At 47.4% G+C, this 20189-nt stretch overlaps 1 protein-coding gene and 1 long non-coding RNA gene across 4 annotated transcripts in view; one reads left to right on the top strand and one right to left on the bottom strand.

Annotated features, from left to right (window-relative positions):
- Positions 1-266: 266 nt before the first annotated feature.
- LOC140798502 (disease resistance protein RPM1-like) overlaps positions 267-20189 on the top strand; it is a 34035-nt gene continuing 14112 nt past the window's right edge. For 2 of the 3 annotated variants that reach the window (XR_012110842.1, XM_073152352.1), the window contains exon 1: positions 267-1227. Coding sequence is in view for 2 of the 3 variants with exons in the window: in XM_073152352.1 (XP_073008453.1) it covers positions 371-1227 (857 nt within the window). In the remaining variant the exon portion in view is untranslated. Of the gene's footprint in view, positions 1228-17008; positions 18596-20189 lie in introns of those variants that run through there. The other variant, XM_073152351.1, reaches the window with a different exon arrangement.
- LOC140798503 (uncharacterized) lies at positions 1397-17253 on the bottom strand. The gene is made up of 3 exons (XR_012110843.1): positions 17124-17253; positions 2778-2861; positions 1397-1650 (listed from the first exon to the last, which is right to left on the bottom strand). It is a non-coding gene; the product is annotated as an uncharacterized lncRNA (long non-coding RNA).

Below are 20189 nucleotides of genomic sequence, written 5' to 3'. Positions count from 1 at the left end.
TGATGTGTATAATATATGTTCTTATGGATAGCAAATAGTAACCACAAAGCATATCGGTTGTCACATAAAGAAATTGTTCAAAGAAGGCAGCTTGTGGATTTTATCTTTAAAGGCGACCAATTTGTCGTACCTCCATGCCATCACATCGACTTATTATACTAGACAAGTATCTCACCCACTTGCCTTCAAATAGACCCATCAAAATTGGATTAGGTGAATCCATTTGCAATATAATAGACTAAATAGCTGACCGAGGACTTGACAGAAAGATAGACTTTCACCAGGAGGAGATTTAAAAGAACTAAACATTTAACACAATTGAACCAATTCACAGCTAGAGTGCATTGAAATCGTCACTACTTTCTTGGATATGGCGGAGGGTGTAATAGGTGCGTTGATCCTGAAGATGGGCATCGCCTTAGCCACTGATGCAACCCATTATGCAGAATCAGCTCTAGCAGACGAAACATCAGCCATGAGAGGACTTTTCAGAGGGATGAGAGAGATGAAGGGAGAACTCGAGGGCCTGCAATCCTTCTTACGGGAGGCTGAAAGATTCAGAGACACCGATGGAAGCATTGCAAGTTTCATGAAGCAAACAAGAAATATCGCATACCAGATTGAAGATATTATCGATGAGTACACATACAATATGGGCGTTCGGCGTGGTGGGGCTCTATCAAAAATAATGAAGAGATCAAGAAACATCAAAACGTGGCGAAACCTTGCCGGGAAGCTTCAAGATTTAAATATTAGCCTCCAGAATATCACGAAGAGAAGGGAACGATATGATACAAGAGGAATTGACAAGGAAGCACGGCCACAACAGGCCCGGGGAGGTTTGAACCGTGCAGAGTCTGCGCATTTCATCAAGGAGGATGATCTCGTTGGGATCGATAAGAACAAGGAACTGTTGACCAAATGGTTGGAAGATGAGCAGCAGCAATGCAAGATAATCTCGGTTTGGGGCAGGGGCAGTTTGGGGAAGACCACGCTTGTAACTCAAGTTTACAACGCTGTGAAGACAAATTTTGACTCTTGCGCATGGGTTTCTGTATCTCAAAGTTACAGAACCGATGATTTGCTGAGGAGAATCATAAAGGAGTTCAACAGAGAACATAAGGAAGAAGCTAAGAAGGAAAAGAAGGAAGCTGCTCTTCCCAACCTTGAAACCATGGATTACATGAGCTTAGTTCAGACAATCCACAATTACATACAAGATAAAAGGTACATACTCATTTTGGATGATATGTGGGATTCTAATGCATGGTTTGATATTAAAGACATACTTCTGGTTGGTAAAAGTAGTAGGATTGTTTTGACGACAAGGATTTATTGAAACACCCAAACCTCTAAATACACGTGTAAACCGCGTGGGTAAATCCCCCCACGCGGTGTATCACATGACCTGTCAGTACAAGAATTTCACAAGGCACAGCACAATTTCACCATAAATAAACTCAATTATAAGAGTCCGGATACAAGTCCACAGGCCACAACAAGCCTTCCAAATATACATCCAAAATACAATGCTAAAGTCCAAAAAAATACAACGTCATCATCACACCCTCGCAGGGGCTTAATACACTAATATACGTACTGGAAAGAAAAGCGGCTACTCCTCGCTACCCACACCTGCGTCCCCTAGCTCTGAAATAATACCGCCACGAGAGGTGAGCTTACAGCCCAGCGAGTAGGATCCATGCAATCTAAATTAATGACATCGCATGTATATATCCAATGTATGCCCATATTTGCTAACGATAACGATATGCTTATTAAAATGACTTACCACAATTTACTAAGTCAATGCAATTGATAAAGATTACCAATCACTATCCTGGAACATGCTAGTTCCTAAACGTATTATGATAAGTTCACACAGATATAAAGCTTGAGACAATCTCTTTTCATACACATCTCAATCATAGGTTTTACATGTTATGCATAGCAATAAAATAACAGTTTAGTCATCTCATGTCTACCAAGGCAATAATCATACTCATCATCGCTCACCAAGCTATTCACCACACAGGGTAAATACTCTTAAGAAACAATCATCCATCATCTCATACATCGAGAGGGGATATATACACATCTAGCGGTAATGTCACCTACACGTGTATGGTGACACTACATGTGACCGGTTGTCTGTGGCTATCAGACTCAGGACCCCGGTCGTAAGCCCATATCTCACTCTCTCTAAATCATCACCGCCCTCCGCGGGAGAATCGGGAGCCCTCGGCTCATCAACAGACGCCCTAACCCTGCGTCGTCGGGTACCGCTAGAGATATATCCCCGCCTCACAATCATGTTCTTCTATCATCATAATCTAGTCCTAACTATGCCAACCTCAGGTGTAGGCCGCTAATAGTATAGTCATATAAGATACACTCTACCCTTAACCCTGGGCTGAGTGAGTAGGGGTACTGCCTAGTCAAAATTCGACTACTAATGATAGGTGGAAGTGGTGCAGTGTTTATGAGTGCATAAAGCATGTTATAGTCATCATGATCATTACATTCTACGTTCACAGCAATCATACATCTATGCAATGGTATACCATACCGGACACATGTAAAGCATTATCATACTAATGTTGATATCACATTAACATTCTCATAATACTATGATGAACAGGTTATAAATAACTACGTATGCAAAAGATATAATAGGGAGTACCAACTGCATGCATTAATACCGACATTTCCTACAGTATCATGACAGGTATAATGACTGTAATTATGTTATTCTAGATTTGTATAACTCTACTCGCCTGGGGGGTCTCCACGGTATGGTAAAACTCGTCAGCTAGTCAGCTCCTCCGGAAGCCCAAAATCCTCCTCACGCGGTGTAAATCCTATTAATTCACATAAGTAAGCCATTAGCGAACTAATAGAATTAATTATCTTATTAGCACATTTATGTTTGGTACGAGTCAAGGGTATCCTAGGAATCTTATGTTATCCAAAAATTGAGGATCAGGCTAATCAAATCAGGTGAAAATGATAAACAGAGTTATAGGGTCCAAATGGCCCCAAATGGGCTAGGCTAGAAGCAATGGGTAGGCCCAAACTCAACCCACAAAACAATAGGGCCTTGGTGGGCTGGGGGCCCGGCCACAGCCCACCAAGGTTGGAATAGTGGGCTGCAGACTGCAGCCCACTCCACAATGGGCTAATGGGCTGCAGCCCGTAGCCCACCCGGATCCAAGGCTAGGTGGGCTGCGGCCGCAGCCCCACCCAAGTCTAGGTGGGCTGCGGCCCGCAGCCCACCCAGATCGGGCTGGTGGGCTGCGGTCTGCAGCCCACCCCCAACAGATTAGTGGGCTGCAGCCCACTAAGGGGGGAAATGGGTGGGGGGTTAAACCCCACCCCTCCACCCCATCTCCTTCCACTCCCGATGGAAGGAGGGTGAGGCGGAGAGAAGCCCACGAGGCTGCAGGGCTGCGGCGGCGCGACACGAGGGCTGCGGCGGCGCGGCACGAGGGCGGCGGCGCAGTGCGGGGATGGCGGCGGAGGCTGAGGAGGGGAAGGAAAAGAGGAGAAAGGAAGGAGGGGAGGAGAGCTTACCGGAGGGGGCGGGGTCGGCGAGCTCGGCGGCTCCGGTGGCTGTCGGCAACCACGAGAGAGAGAGAGAGAGAGGTAGCAAATGGAGGGGAAAGTGAGGGGCTGGAGGTGGGAGGGCTGGAGGTGGGAGGGCTGCGGAGAGGGAAAGAAGAGATGAGGGAGATGGGGAAGGTGCCGTGCACGGCAAAGGAAGGGAAGAAGAAGAAGAAAAGGGAGGGGGCAGGGTGGCATGCTCGGCACGTGCGTCAGTCAGAGAGAGAGGTATTTTTTTTTTTTTAATTTTGGGGTGTTACAACTATCCCCAACAATAAGGAATTTCGCCCTCGAAATTTACGCACCTGAGTCGATAAATAAATGAGGGTAGGTAGACTGAATCTCTTCCTCAGGCTCCCATGAAGCTTCCTCTACTCCATGATGCCGCCAAAGGACCTTGACCAGAGGTACGACTCTTCTTCGAAGCGTCTTAACGCATCTATCAATGATCCGTACTGGTTGCTCCTTATAGGACAAGTCCCTTTTTAGCTGGACAGGTTCTTCCCTCAAAACATGTGACGGGTCATATATGTACTTCCTCAATACTGACACATGAAATACATTATGAATCTGTGATAGCTCTGATGGCAAATCCACCTGGTAAACAACCGGTCCTATCCGTGCCAAGATCTCATAAGGGCCTATATAACGAGGGCTCAGCTTGCCCTTCTTCCCAAACCGAAATACCCCTTTCCACGGCGAGACCTTGAGGAAAACTTTGTCCCCGACTAGGAACTCTAGGTCTCGACGTCGACGGTCAGCATAACTCTTTTGTCGACTCTGGGCAACCTGCAAGTGTTCTCGTACCTTCCGCACCTTGTCCACGGTCTCCTGTATCAGCTCTGAGCTCTCTATCTTCCGTTCCCCCACTTCATCCCAACTGACAGGTGTCTGACATTTCCGTCCATATAAAGCTTCATAGGGGGGCATCCCAATGCTGGAGTGATGACTATTATTATAGGCGAACTCAATTAGGGGAAGGTGTCGGTCCCAACTAAGTCCGAAGTCTGCAACTGAGGCACATAGCATGTCCTCCAAGGTCTGGATCGTCCGCTCTGACTGACCGTCAGTCTGAGGATGATAGGCAGTGCTGAATTGTAACTTGGTACCCAGTGACTTAGCAAAATGATGCCACAGCCTAGAGGTGAACCTGGGGTCACGGTCAGAAGTAATAGAAACTAGTGCGCCATGGCGAGCAAAGATCTCATCCCGAAATAAAGTGGCTCGATGATCCATAGAATCAGTGGCACTGACTGGGAGGAAGTGAGCTGACTTGGTCAATCGATCCGCAATCACCCATATAGAGTCCTTTTTCTTCAAGGTCTTCGGCAGACCCACCACAAAGTCCATAGTGCTATGCTCCCATTTCCACTCAGGAATAGGTAATGGTCTGAGTGTCCCAGCCGGCCTCTGATGTTCAATTTTGACTTGCTGACAAATCAAGCATCGAGCTACAAACTCTGCAATGCTCTTCTTCAATCCTGGCCACCAAAAGTGTCTACGAACATCATGGTACATCTTCGTCTCCCCAGGGTGCACATTGTAAGATGTCTGGTGGGCTTCCTCTAAAATCTCCCGACGGAGTCCGCCCACGTCAGGTACACAAAATCTATCTCCAAACTTCAGGGTTCCCAATCCATCAAGGCAAAAACCCTTTTTACCTGAGTCTCGAACCTGCTGGAGGACTTGCAGTAAATAGGGGTCTTCTGCCTATGCAACTCTGATCCTCTCCGCTAGGGTCGGCCTCATAGTTAACTGGGCCAGCAGTCCAATACCCACATCTTTGGTTATGATGTACACGTCCATCTTCTGCAGATCTCGCAGGATGTCCTGCTGCTGAGAAATCAAACTAGCCAAGTTTCCCATCGACTTCCTGCTCAAGGCATCCGCCACTACATTTGCCTTCCCAGGGTGGTAGTTAATAGTGCAGTCATAATCATTCACCAGCTCAAGCCACCTGCGCTGTCTCATGTTTAGCTCCCTCTGGGTGAATAGGTACTTCAAACTCTTGTGGTCAGTGAAGATCTCGCACTTCTCCCCGTAAAGATAATGCCTCCAAATCTTCAGGGCGAACACTACCGCTGCTAGCTCCAAGTCGTGGGTAGGGTAGTTCCGCTCATGGTTCTTGAGCTGCCTGGATGCATAAGCAACAACTCCGCCCTCCTGCATGAGCACACAGCCCAAGCCTGAGTATGAAGCATCACAGTAGACCTGGTAGCCTCCTCCACTGCGAGGAACTACAAGGACGGGTGCAGATGTAAGTCTCTTCTTCAGCTCTTGGAAACTCTCCTCACAATCAACTGTCCATTCAAAACACTGATCCTTCCGAGTTAGCTTAGTGAGGGGACTGGCAATTTTTGAAAATCCTCCCACGAAACGCCGATAATACCCGGCCAAACCCAAGAAACTACGAACCTCCGAGACGGTACTCGGTTGCCTCCAATTGAGAACAGCAGTGACCTTGGATTGATCAACCCGGATGCCCTCTCCTGAGACCACATGCCCAAGGAACACCACCTCCTCCAGCCAAAAATCACACTTGGAGAACTTAGCAAATAACTTTTCTCTCCTTAGCATCTGTAGTACCAAACGAAGGTGCTCTTCATGCTCCCGTTCTGAGGCAGAGTAAATCAAGATGTCATCAATGAATACCACCACGAACCGATCCAAGAAAGGGCGGAAGACTCGGTTCATCAAGTCCATAAAGATAGCTGGTGCATTGGTCAAGCCGAAAGGCATCACCAAAAACTCAAATAGCCCGTACCGGGTACGGAAAGCGGTTTTTGGGACATCCGCTTCCCTAATCCTCAACTGATGATACCCAGATCTCAAATCGATCTTCGAGAAGACGCGCGCTCCACGCAATTGATCAAACAAGTCCTCAATACGAGGCAATGGGTACTTGTTCTTCACAGTCAGCTGGTTCAGTTGTCGATAATCAATGCAAAGGCGGAGGGTACCATCCTTCTTTTCACAAACAAGACTGGAGCGCCCCAAGGAGATGAGCTAGGCCGGATAAGTCCCCTACTTAGTAGGTCATCAATCTGCTCTCTCAGTTCTTCCATCTCCTTCGGAGCCATACGGTAGGGTGCCTTGGAGACTGGTCCCGCCCCCGGGATCAGGTCAATGATGAACTCAACTTGATACGATCTTCTCTTTGGGGCTAAGGCTCTGATACCAGCTTGATACGATCTGGCACGAAACTTTGAAATTAGATCCCAAAATATGCTGTCGTCGGATTGACCGAGATTTTGATATGTTGTAGCCTCATAAAAGAGCTTTCCAACAAATCTAGTTACAGGCGAATCGGAGTTGGGGATCTCGAGATATCGTTCGTTTAGTGGACGAACGTCAGGATGCTCTGTTTTGGATTCGTGGATGGAGGCACGAGATCCTGGGTAATGGTGGACGGTGGTGGACCGGCGTTAATGTGGTGGCACCGGTGAAAAGTGATGGTGGAACGGTTGTGGTTGATGGAAGGATTAGGGCAAGTGTTGGATAGATTGGACGAAGGGGAGAAGAGAGCCACCCCTAAGGGACTAGGGTGATTAGCCGGACGAGGGAGGTTAGAAGCGGCGTCGCCGGGGATTGAGAGAACGGGAGCGAAGAAGACGAAGGAGGCAAGGCAAAACTCAATCTCAATAATCAATAATGATTTTGGTTGCCCTACACATCCTTTTATAGGCTAACCAACAACTCACATTAACCCTAAAACACAATTTTCGCCGACCGCGTTCGAACTTGCCCGACCGCGTTCGAACGCACCGAATTAGCTCTTCTGGATTTGCGAACGCGATGTAGGCGTTCACAGTGCGTTTGAACGCACCGCGTTCGAACGCACAGTACATTCTCTTCTCCACGTTCACAACCCTGTTAACAAACCGCGTTCGAACTCACTCCACCCACGTTCGAACGCGACTTACAAAAAACTTATTTTAATGGAAATTAAACACTAAAACATGAAATAAAAACACTCCTAAAGTGAATCCATGCTCGAGACGACGTCGGTGAAGTCCGAATCATATCAATCCACCACGCTTCCACAACCTTGTCCTCAAGGTTTGAAGTTTGGAAAGCGATCCATGATATCTGACTCTAGCTCCCAGGTAGACTCGTCAGTAGATTTGCCCAGCCACTCAATTAGCACTTCCATCTCTAATCTGGTCCCATGGCGTCTTCTCCTACGGTCTAATACTCGGACCGGTTCAGTGGGGCCATCCTCCTTCATTAGTTCGGGTAAGGCCGAACCCACCACCTGGTTAGGCCCGATCTGGGCCTTCAATGCTGATACATGGCAGACCGGATGTATCCTGGTTCCTTCAGGTAGGTCCAACCAGTAAGCTACTGGACCGATTCGTTGTAGCACTCGGTACGGACCGTAGTACTTGTAACCCAATTTTTGGTTCAAAATTGGTCTCAATGTGGATTGCCGATACGGTTGAGCTCGAACGAACACCAATTGATCCACCTCAAATTCTCGCTCACGTCGGCCTTTGTCATGAGTTTGCTTCATGCGGTTTTGGGCTGTGGCTAGGTGAGTCTTGAGCGAGTCTCAATGTTTCATCTCGATCAGCAAGCTCCAAGTCAAGCTCGGTCCTATCCGCCGCCGCGAGTCTATCATAGGCACGCAAGACAGGGGGAGTGCGCCCATAAACCGCCTCAAAGGGGGTCATGCCGATGCTAGAGTGATGAGCCGTATTGTATGACCACTCAGCCCATGGAAGGAATTTGACCCAATCCCTTGGTCGTTCCACCACAAAGCATCGCAAATATTGCTCCAGTCCGCGATTCACCACCTCGGTTTGGCCATCTGTCTCGGGGTGATAAGCTGAACTCAGGTTGATTTGAGTCCCTTGCAATCTGAAGAACTCGGGCCAAAACTCACTGATGAAGATGCGATCCCGGTCTGACACGATCGTCCTAGGCATCCCATGCAAGCGTGCCACTTCCCGAACAAAAATTTCAGCAACCCTTTTTGCTGAAAACGGGTGAGACAATGTTATGAAATGAGCATATTTGCTCGTCTATCCACCACAACCAACACCACCGATTGTCCCCGAACTTCCGGCAGCCCCTCGATGAAGTCCATGGAGATATCCTCCCAAATACGCTCTGGTATAGGTAGTGGTTGTAGCAGCCCGCTAGGCTTGAGTGCCTCCGATTTGACTCGTTGGCAGATTTGACATTCACGCACATACTTCTTCACGTCCGTCTTCATCGCTGTCCATGTACAGTTTTGGGCCAGCCGCTTGTAGGTACGTAATACCCCTTCATGCCCTGCTATAGGAGTATCATGGAAGTGTGCCATCAATAGTCTCCGTAGCTCTTCGTTTTGGGGTACCTTGATTCGCCCGCACTCTAGTACTAACCCATCGCGCTCCTCGTCCTCGGGGTGGCTTGAGGGGTTCTCTCTCAACTCCCCCATGAGTTGGACCAGCTCACTATCCTCTACACTAGCTCTCCGCAGATCTGAGAAGAAAGGAAAGTTGGGCGCCGAGAAAGAAGCGAGCTCCCTTGCGACCCCTTCATTTGGAAGTTCAAGTAGCGGTTGGCTTCCATCTAGCAGCACTCTCTTGTCTTTTCTCCAAAACGTCAATGTGAGGCTTGTAAAATCAAATGTCACGGGCCCCAAGCTTCGAAGCCATTAGGTCCCCAAAACAATATCGGCATCTTGCAAGGCCAACGGATAAAGATCCAATGTGAAAGTTTGGCCTTGCACCTTCAATTCCGCACCTCCACAAATAGAATCCGCTCGCAATGTGGTGCCATCTCCGATCGTCACATCGAACCCTTCCGTGGGTTCCGACTCGAGCCCAATCTTTCTAAGGAGCATCTTGTCAATGAAGTTGTGGGTGAATCCGGTGTCAATCAAGATTCTCACTGTGGTTTTCTTAACTACCCCGTTTACCCGCAAGGTTTTTGGCGCAGCTATCCCCGAATAGGCGTGGAGGGAGATTTCGGCTATCATGTCCTCCACGGGTTGCTCCTCAGTTTCTTCTCCTTGATGTCTAGCCACTTCTGCACCTTTAGCTGCAAACTCGTCCTCCGCTTCCTCCAATCCATCGATTAGCATCACGATCCCATCGGTTTAGCACAGCGAATGCCCGGTACAAACTTTTCATCACAACGGAAGCATAGGCCCTTGGCTCTTCTTTCTTCTACTTGGGCTGGTGTGAGTGCTCGTCCCGGACCTCTAGGTGCATACTTCACATCTTGGGATGGCTTCAAGGGCGCTCGAGGAGGTACCACTGTAGCAGCAACCCTTGGTACTCCGATAGTATTTCCCGCCGCTATGTTTGGTTGAGCTTGATTGCGGCTTCCTTGGCTCATCCAACTCTATTTCAAGTGTATCTTCATGGGCCTATGTTTGTCTTCCATAAGCACCGCATCTTCGAAGGCCTCCTTTAAGGTTCTAGGCCTTAAAGCCCTCACATCGGCTTGTATGTCACCCCGCAACCCGGAGATGAAGGTGCCGCGGTTTCCGATCCGTCCATGGTGGCTGACATCGGCTACTAATCTTCTCAAATTCTTCTTGGTATGACCCAACCGTGGTCTTTTGCACCGTCTTTGAGAGGAGAGCATCATAGTCTTCATATCCCGATGCTCCAAATCGCCGTGTGATATCGGCGCAAAATTCAGCCCAAGTTTCGATAGCCTCAGTGGCATTGGCTGCTCGAAACCAATGAAGCGCCGCATCCTCAAGGTGGAAGCTCGCAAGCGTCACCTTGTACTCTTCCGCCGTTCCTTGGTATGCAAAGAATTGCTCCGCCCTATACAACCAATCGATCCGGTCGCCACCTTTGAACTTGGGGAATTCGAGACGCACGACTTGTCCACGGATGCCATTGTCTCTTTCCGGATCATGTCCTTGTCTAACCGGGGGAGGATGCACCATGAAGGGTTGATGATCCCTCCTTCGGTCTTGATTAACTTGTTGTGGTTCCGGATCGTATTGACCCGCCCACGGATCTTGATCTCCAAGGCGGTCTCCATAGTGGTTCACCCGTCGGATGGGTTCACCTGCAACTGGACCTAGTGTAACCATCCTTACTTGCCTCTGCCCATAGGGTGGTGGTAGCAGCGGCTCTTGTGGTTGCAAAGGCTGAACTGGTGGCGGTGGATTCAAGGGGGTGGACTCGCGTCGTGGGGTCGATGGTGCTTTCCCGTTCACCCGTAGTTCCCGCATCATCTCCATCATCATCTGGTTGTTGATGGCTAATTGCTCTGAAATGGACCCCAATATGGCTTGAACGCTAGGTTCTTCCGTATTCTGATTAGATCGGGCGGTTCCACGGGTGGAAGTCCTTGCAATCATTTCTCCCTCCTCTATTGGGAGAATCTCTTCTTCATCATCTCGCCGTGCAGCCATGGATCTAGTTGTCGTCATTGGAAGCGCTTGTCCGAGGAACGGTGGCTCTGATACCAGATTGATACGATCTTCTCTTTGGGGCTAAGGCTCTGATACCAGCTTGATACGATCTCGCATGGAACTTTGAAATTAGATCCCAAAATATGCTGTCGTCGGATCGACGTGAGATTTAGATATGTTGTAGCCTCGTAAAAAAGCTTTCCAACAAATCTAGTTACAGGCGAATCGGAGTTGGGGATCTCGAGATATCGTTCGTTTAGTGGACGAACGTCAGGATGCTCTGTTTTGGATTCGTGGATGGAGGCACGAGATCCTGGGTAATGGTGGATGGTGGTGGACCGGCGTTAATGTGGTGGCACCGGTGAAAAGTGATGGTGGAACGGTTGTGGTTGATGGAAGGATTATGGCAAGTGTTGGATAGATTGAACGAAGGGAGAGAAGAGGGCCACCCCTAAGGGACTAGGGTGATTAGCCGGACGAGGGAGGTTAAAAGCGGCGTCGCCGGGGATTGAGAGAACGGGAGCGAAGAAGACGAAGGAGGCAAGGCAAAACTCAATCTCAATAATCAATAATGATTTTGGTTGCCCTACACATCCTTTTATAGGCTAACCAACAACTCACATTAACCCTAAAACACAATTTTCGCCGACCGCGTTCGAACTTGCCCGACCGCGTTCGAACGCACCGAATTAGATCTTCTGGATTTGCGAACGCGATGCAGGCGTTCGAACGTGTGATCGAACGCGCCTGTCGGTATTTGCGAACGCGATGCAGGCGTTCACAGTGCGTTCGAACGCAAAGTACATTCTTTTCTCCACGTTCACAACCCCGTTAACAAACCGCGTTCGAACTCACTCCACCCGCGTTCGAATGCGACTTACAGAAAACTTATTTTAATGGAAATTAAACACTAAAACATGAAATAAAAACACTCCTAAAGTGAATCCATGCTCGAGACGACGTCGGTGAAGTCTGAATCGTATCACAACTCCTCTGTCTGGGGGAAGCCCTAGAATGTCCTCAGGAAAAACATCTGGAAACTCCTGCACCACTAGCAAGTCAGTCAGGGTTTGGGTCCCAGCTGACTCAATAGACATGATCGCCACCAACTGTGATCGGTCCACCTGTCGATCCTTACACAATCGACACTCAATGCTATCATTAAGCTGTAAGATGACCTCCTTGCTGTAGCAGTTAATACTGGCATGGTAGGCGGCTAACCAATCCATCCCCAGGATTAGGTCAAAATCCTTCATCTCGAGGGGTAGGAGGTCCGCCTTAAAGTCCCACTCGCCAAAAGTCAAGGTGCAAGAGCGATAAACATGGCGGACTTCCAGGAAATCTCCAAGTGGGGTGGCTATGACTAAGGGCTCCACAAGAGGTCCCGGCGCCACATCCGCATTTCCCAGGAAGGATGTAGAAATAAAGGAATGGGTGGCCCCGGGGTCAAATAAAATCCTAGCGGTGTGTGCAAATAAAGTCATCGTACCTGCCATTACGTATATAAGCCTTAACTAAAAATAGGAAACACATTTTCCACAATGTGTAAATTTGCATATGGTTAGGAAGGAGGATCTAATATCATGTATGAATAGGACATACGTAAAACTTAAAACATGCTTAATTTACTCGGTTACCTGTGGCTACGTCATTGGATGCTTCGGCATCCCGCAAGGTCATAGCAAAAACCCGGCCGGTATGTCCGCCCCGCCCTCTGCTAGGAGGTCCCGATCGCGCGCCCCCACGACCCCTACTCGCGGCAGTACGGGCTCCTGATGCTCCAGATATAGCAGGCGTGGTAGGAGTGGCTGGCGCTCTACCCAACAGGGGACACTGCGTGCGGATATGCCCGGACTCTCCACACTGGAAGCAGGTAACGCGAGCCCCGAGGCAGTCACGAGATATGTGACCCCTCTTGCCGCAAGCAAAACAAATCCGACCCTCAGGGGCCGACGGCCGTGCAAAACCACAACTGCCCGCACTGCTCAAGACTGCTGCTGACCTCCCGCCGCCAATAGAAGGTCGAGCCCTACTCGGCCCGCCTGAACCCTGAGGGCTGGGTCTACTCAGGGTAGCACTAGATCCTGCGCCACCCGCATAGGGGTGACACCTCGGTCGTAGGAAGGTCCCACCAGAATGGCCTCCACGTGGACGCCCATCAAAGCGGCCCGTACGACCCGCTGCCCGCTCCTGATGCTGTGAGCGCTCCTCAAGTAAGTCCCTCTCTGCTATCCCCGCATTCTCTACCAGTTCTGCATATGTCAGGTTCTTCACCATGTTCACCTGCTTGCGGATCTCGATTCGGAGGCCCATCTTGAACTAGTCAGCCCTAGCAGTATCATCTGGTATAACTCTAGGGCAGAAGCGGGACAAGGCATTGAATCTGTCCTCGTACTGAGCCACTGTCCTATCCCCCTGCCTCAACTGGGTAAACTCCCTCGTCAGCTCGAAACGCAGGGACGCAGGGAAATATTTCTGGTCGAAGGAGTCCGAAAATGCCCTCCAAGTGATGTACTCCCAGCCAGGCGATCCGGCATCAGGCGCTCAGTGGCTCTCCACCACTCTTCCGCCTCCCCACGGAGAAGGAAGGTGGCGAAGGTCACCTGACGACTCTCCGGGCACTCAAAAGCGGTCAGGATCTTCCGTACATCCACCATCCACCTATTAGCCTCCATGGGGTCTGTCGTGCCGCTGAACAAAGGGGGGTTAAGCTGCATGAACCGGTTCAGTGACCAGGCGGACCCGCCTCCAGACTGCTCGGCTGGAGTAAAATGCCCTGACGACTCCCTCGGTATGTGCATCCCAGACATGGCTGCCGTGCGCTCTCGCACTAACTCCTCGATGAGCCTCTCTTGCTGTCTGACAAGCTGTCCCAGGGCCTCAATGCTAGCTGAAGCACCGGCTGCTGGTTCGTCGACGGGGGCTGGAGCCCGTCCACGACCAGTCGCATGAACAGACCGAGCACGTCTAGGCGGCATTCCTGCTAAGTTCAAAGAAATTTAGTTCTTAATTCACAAGTATATCACAAGTCGGGAGTGACTCTATTATTCATTACTCTTAGTTATTCATTATTATTATTCATTTCCTATGTATTTGAAAGATATCAAGGAAGACTTGCCGGATTTATGGTGAACCTAGGCTCTGATACCAAGTTGAAACACCCAAACCTCCAAATACACGTGTAAATCGCGTGGGTAAATCCCCCCACGCGGTGTATCACATGACCTGTCAGTACAAGGATTTCACAAGGCACACAACAGCACAATTTCACCATAAATAAACTCAATTATAAGAGTCCGGATACAAGTCCACAGGACATAACAAGCCTTCCAAATATACATCCAAAATACAATGCTAAAGTCCAAAAAAATACAACGTCATCATCACACCCTCGCAGGGGCTTAATACACTAATATACGTACTGGAAAGAAAAGCGGCTACTCCTCGCTACCCGCACTGCGTCCCCTAGCTCGAAATAATACCGCCACGAGGGGTGAGCTTACAGCCCAAATGAGTAGGATCCATGCAATCTAAATTAATGACATCGCATGTATATATCCAATGTATGCCCATATTTGCTAACGATAACGATATGCTTATTGAAATGACTTACCACAATTTACTAAGTCAATGCAATTGATAAAGATTACCAATCACTATCCTGGAACATGCTAGTTCCTAAACGTATTATGATAAGTTCACACAGATATAAAGCTTGAGACAATCTCTTTTCATACACATCTCAATCATAGGTTTTACATGTTATGCATAGCAATAAAATAGCAGTTTAGTCATCTCATATCTACCAAGGCAATAATCATACTCATCATCGCTCACCGAGCTATTCACCACACAGGGTAAATACTCTTAAGAAACAATCATCCATCATCTCATACATCGAGAGGGGATATATACACATCTAGCGGTAATGTCACCTACACGTGTATGGTGACACTACACGTGACTGGTTGTCTGTGGCCATCAGACTCAGGACCCCGGTCGTAAGCCCATATCTCACTCTCTCTAAATCATCACCGCCCTCGGCGGGAGAATCGGGAGCCCTCGGCTCATCAACAGATGCCCTAACCCTGCGTCGTCGGGTACCGCTAGAGATATATTCCCGCCTCACAATCATGTTCTTCTATCATCATAATCTAGTCCTAACTATGCAGTATAACTACCTGAATGCCACATAGGCTTCCCGACCTCAGGTGTAGGCCGCTAATAGTATAGTCATATAAGATACACTCTATCCTTAACCCTGCGCTGAGTGAGTAGGGGTACTGCCTAGTCAGAATTCGACTACTAATGATAGGTGGAAGTGGTGCAGTGTTTATGAGTGCATAAAACATGTTATAGTCATCATGATCATTACATTCTACGTTCACAGCAATCATACATCTATGCAATGGTATACCATATCGGACACATGTAAAGCATTATCATACTAATGTTGATGTCACATTAACATTCTCATAATACTATGATGAACAGGTTATAAATAACTACGTATGCAAAAGATATAATAGGGAGTACCAACTACATGCATTAATACCGACATTTCCTACAGTATCATGACAGGTATAATGACTGTAATTATGTTATTCTAGATTTGTATAACTCTACTCGCTTGGGCGGTCTCCACAGTATGGTAAAACTCGTCAGCTAGTCGGCTCCTCCGGAAGCCCAAAATCCTCCTCACATAGTGTAAATCCTATTAATTCACGTAAGTAAGCCATTAGCGAACTAATAGAATTAATTATCTTATTAGCACATTTATTTTTGGTACGAGTCAAGGGTATCCTAGGAATCTTATGTTATCCCAAAATTGAGTATCAGGCTAATCAAATCATGTGAAAATGATAAACAGGGTTATAGGGTCGAAATGGCCCCAAATGGGCTAGGCTAGAAGCAATGGGTAGGCCCAAACCCAACCCACAAAGCAATAGGGCCTTGGTGGGCTGGGGGGCCAGCCACAGCCCATCAAGGTTGGAATAGTGGGCTGCAGACTGCAGCCCACTCCACAATGGGCTAATGGGCTGCAGCCCGCAGCCCACCTGGATCCAAGGCTAGGTGGGCTGCGGCCCGCAGCCCCACCTGTGATCGGGCCGGTGGGCTGCGGTGCAGCCCCACCCCCCACATTAGTGGGCTGCAGCCCACTAAGGGGGGAAATGGGTCGGGGGTTAAACCCCACCCCTCCACCCCATCTCCTTCCACTCCCAATGGAAGGAGGGTGAGGCAGAGAGAAGCCCACGAGGCTGCGGGACTGTGGCGGCGCGACACGAGGCCGGCGGCGCAGCGCGGGGACGGCGGCGGCATGGGTCCGGCACAGCACGAGGCCGAGGAGGGGAAGGAAAAGAGGAGAAAGGAAGGAGGGGAGGAGAGCTTACCGGAGGGGGGGGGGGGGGGTCGGCGAGCTCGGCGGCTTCGACGGCTGTCGGCAACCACGAGAGAGAGAGAGAGAGAGAGAGAGAGAGGTAACAAATGGAGGGGAAGGTGAGGGGCTGGAGGTGGGAGGGCTGTGATGAGGGAAAGAAGAGATGCGGGAGATGGGGAAGGTGGCGTGCACGGCAAAGGAAGGGAAGAAGAAGAAGAAAAGGGAGGGGGCAGGGTGGCAGGCCGAGCACGTCAGTGAGAGAGAGAGGGATTTATTTTTTTTTTAATTTTGGGGTGTTACATTTATAATGTAGCCTTACTTGCTAATGAACATTTCATGCTTGAGCTCAAACCACTACAGGAGCATGATTCATGGGACCTCTTTTGCAAAAGGGCGTTTTGGAAAAATGAGAATAGGACTTGCCCCATAGGTTTGAAACATTTTGCTAAGAAATTTTTAGACAAGTGCAGTGGTTTGCCAATTGTTATTGTGTCCATAGCTAGCCTCTTGTCATTGAGAGAGCAAAACGAATTGGAATGGGAGAGGGTCTACAAGGATCTTGAGTGGCAACTAAGCAAGCTTGACAGAGTGAACAATGTTCTGAAACTCAGTTTGGATGATCTCCCTCATTACCTAAGGAATTGCTTCTTATATTGCAGCATATTTCCCCAGGATTATAACATCAGAAGGAAGAAGATACTAAGACTTTGGATAGCAGAAGGATTCGTTGAAGAAAGGGAAAGTAGAACGATGGAGGAAGTGGCCGAGGAGTACCTCAAAGAACTCATTCATCGATGCCTACTGCAAGTAGCAGAAAGGAATGAATTTGGAAGAGTGCGTGCATGTCAGATTCATGACATCTTTCGAGTTCTAGCACTTCACAAGTCCAAGTAGGAAAACTTCTGCATGGCTTACGAGTGTTCAAGTACTTGGTTGGGCGGTCAAACACGGCATTTATCAATTCGTGGTTGTCAGAAGGCGAAGGACTTTGTCGATAGATTAGATAAGGAGGGAGTTCAACTCCGCTCATTCCTTGTTTTCGACAAGTCCATCAATTTAATTTTTTTGAATACTGTCTTAAAATCATTTAAATTGTTATCCGCTTTGGATCTACATGGTACCCCAATCAAGAGAGTACCTAATGAGGTGTTCAACTTATTTAATCTGAGATTTCTTGGTTTGAGCTAAACTGGCACTAAGGAGCTCCCGAGATCAATTGCCAGGCTGCAAAACCTACAGACTTTGGATGCAGCTGACACCAGAATTAAAAGACTACCAAAGGAAATAACAATGCTCCGCAATTTAAGACATCTAATTTTTACAAATATTGAAGGTGTAGTGGCACCCAAGAGAATTTGGGACTTAAATTGCTTACAAACTCTGCAATGTATTGAGGCAAGTAATGGGATTGTACAGAACATGGGAGCTTTGACCGAGTTGAAAACATTTGGCATCGTGAAATTAAGAGCTGATCATTGTGCAGATTTGTGCATAGAAGTCAGAAAGATGACCCGGCTGCTAAATTTGGTTATTATGGCAAGAGATGGCTTAGAAGTACTGCAACTGGATACACTACATCTACCTCCATCACTTCTAAAGTTTTCGCTTTTTGGGAAGTTAGAGAAGGAATCTTTGCCTCAATGTATAAAATCCTTCGGTTCCCTCAAGAACCTAAGATTGTTAGTATTCGCATGGTCTCGGTTTGATGAAGACCCAATTCCCTACCTGTAGGTATTACATGGTTTATGCTATCTTGCATTTGTAGAGGCGTATGATGGTGAGAAGTTGTTCTTCCCTGCAACATTGTTCCCAAAACTCAACAGACTAATTATATCGGATGCTCCACAACTCAAACAAGTTGAAATTGAAAGGGGAGCAATGGAAAGCCTAAAGGAGCTGAAGTTGTCCAACTGCCCAAAGTTTGAGATGCTTCCTGAAGGGGTTCAGTACCTTACTGCCCTCCAGGATTTGGTATTGGACTACCCTGCAAAGGAGCTTGTAGACAGGCTTTACAGTGAAAGCCAAGAAAATGAAAGCAACGAAGATTATATCAGAGTTCGTCACATTACAAAACTTACTCTTGCATTCGAGAGAGATGGCGAACAAGTAAAGGAGCGGATCCGATTATTAGGGAGTATTTTGTATATTAGGTAGGATTTAATGTTATAGGCTATATTTATTGGCAAAGTAGACGAACAAAAGACGAATGATATTGTCTGCTATCCAATCTCCTCTCTGTTGATACACTTTTTGCTTTTCCTCGTGTTCTTCTCTGCTATGGTTTCACCGACACAAGTAGATTTGAGTACCAATACAAATTAGTCTAAATACCTGAATTACAGAAATTTATCATCCGTACAGTTTTGAGAAAATAATCAGCAGATATTTGAATGATGTCCAAAATTTATAAAACTGGATGGATTAGATAAGTGATTTCATGATCTATACTTTTTAATTCAGATTTTCTTCATATTCATATTCAATTTGGGTTGTATGGAGTTATTATCCGGGAGAGAGTTCCTGACCAGTTTCGATATATTTAATTATTTATTTTTTATTCGGTTTAAATTTTTTTTATTTTATTCTCCATAAACAAAACCTTATGACTTGCATCTTAGGTATACCTATAAATTAAATTGAATTTATCTTCCTTAGTCTCTTTGTCTCTCTCTCTAGCTTTCTTTTATTTATCTAGTAAGTCCTCTCCCTTGACGATTTCTCCTTTTAGTAGCTTTCTCCTTTACCATGACGGTACTCCTTCATTGCAATAATACTATGTTAGGTTTTTATTTGTTGGCAATTGTGTACAAAATATTCTAAGTATATTTTTTCATGTATATGAGTTTTACACAAGTCTAGAATATCTCTGGTTTGAAGAATTGCAAGATTATTGGAGAAAAGCCGTCGAGTTCACACCGCGTTCACAAACGCGTTCGAACGCGGGTACTGTGTTCACACAGACAGAGAGCCGCGTTCACAAACGCGTTTGAACGCGGGTACTGCGTTCAGACAGACAGAGAGCCGCGTTCACAAACGCGTTCGAACGCAGGTACTGCGTTCACACAAACCGAGAGCTGCGTTCACAAACGCGTTCGAACGCAACCTGAAGAATTCAAGCTGTCGCGTTCGAACGCACTCGAGCCCGTTCGAATGCACCAACGAAGTTTGAAAATCTTGGACTTTCGTGAGTACGGATAAGATTTGGATTTGGCTCTATCTTGTACTTTCGTGAGTACGGATAAGATTAGGATTTGGCTCTATCTTGTACTTTCATGAGTGCGTATAAGATTTAGATTTGGCTCTATCTTGTACTTTCGTGAGTACGGATAAGATTTAGGATTTGGCTCTATCTTGTACTTTCGTGAGTACGAATAAGATTTGGATTTGGCTCTATCTTGTACTTTCGTGAGTACGGATAAGAGTTTGATTTGGCTCTATCTTGGAGATCATATATAAGGATTGTGAAACCCTATCTTGAGGGTGGTTGAAGAAGCATTATTGAAGGAGACTTCTTAAGGCTACATCGGTTCTTCAACTAACAAGGTTCCACTCATCTACAAAAGTTAATCTTTCGTCTTAAGGGCTATCTAGACGAAATATCAATCTCGAGTGTTACTGAGATTGGACTTCAATCACGAGAAGCGGTGAATCGTGGGTTCTAGCGAGCAAGACTGAGAGGACCAAAGTCGTTTGGATCGACGGGTTGTTTTGTGAGTCAGTCTTGTAACTGCTACTATTCTAGTGATTGGTTTTTGATCCGAGTTTGGATCCGTGATTTTTTCCCGTTTAGGTTTTTCCACGTTAAAATCTTGGCATTCATCTCTGCTTTTGTTCTTAATA

This window comes from Typha latifolia, chromosome 12, assembly GCF_019914945.1.
Source record: "Typha latifolia isolate L0001 chromosome 12, TyphaL0001v2, whole genome shotgun sequence".
Classification (NCBI taxonomy): domain Eukaryota; kingdom Viridiplantae; phylum Streptophyta; class Magnoliopsida; order Poales; family Typhaceae; genus Typha; species Typha latifolia.
The sequence above is the reverse complement of the archived record's forward strand: the minus strand, read 5'-3'. Positions and strand labels throughout refer to the sequence as shown.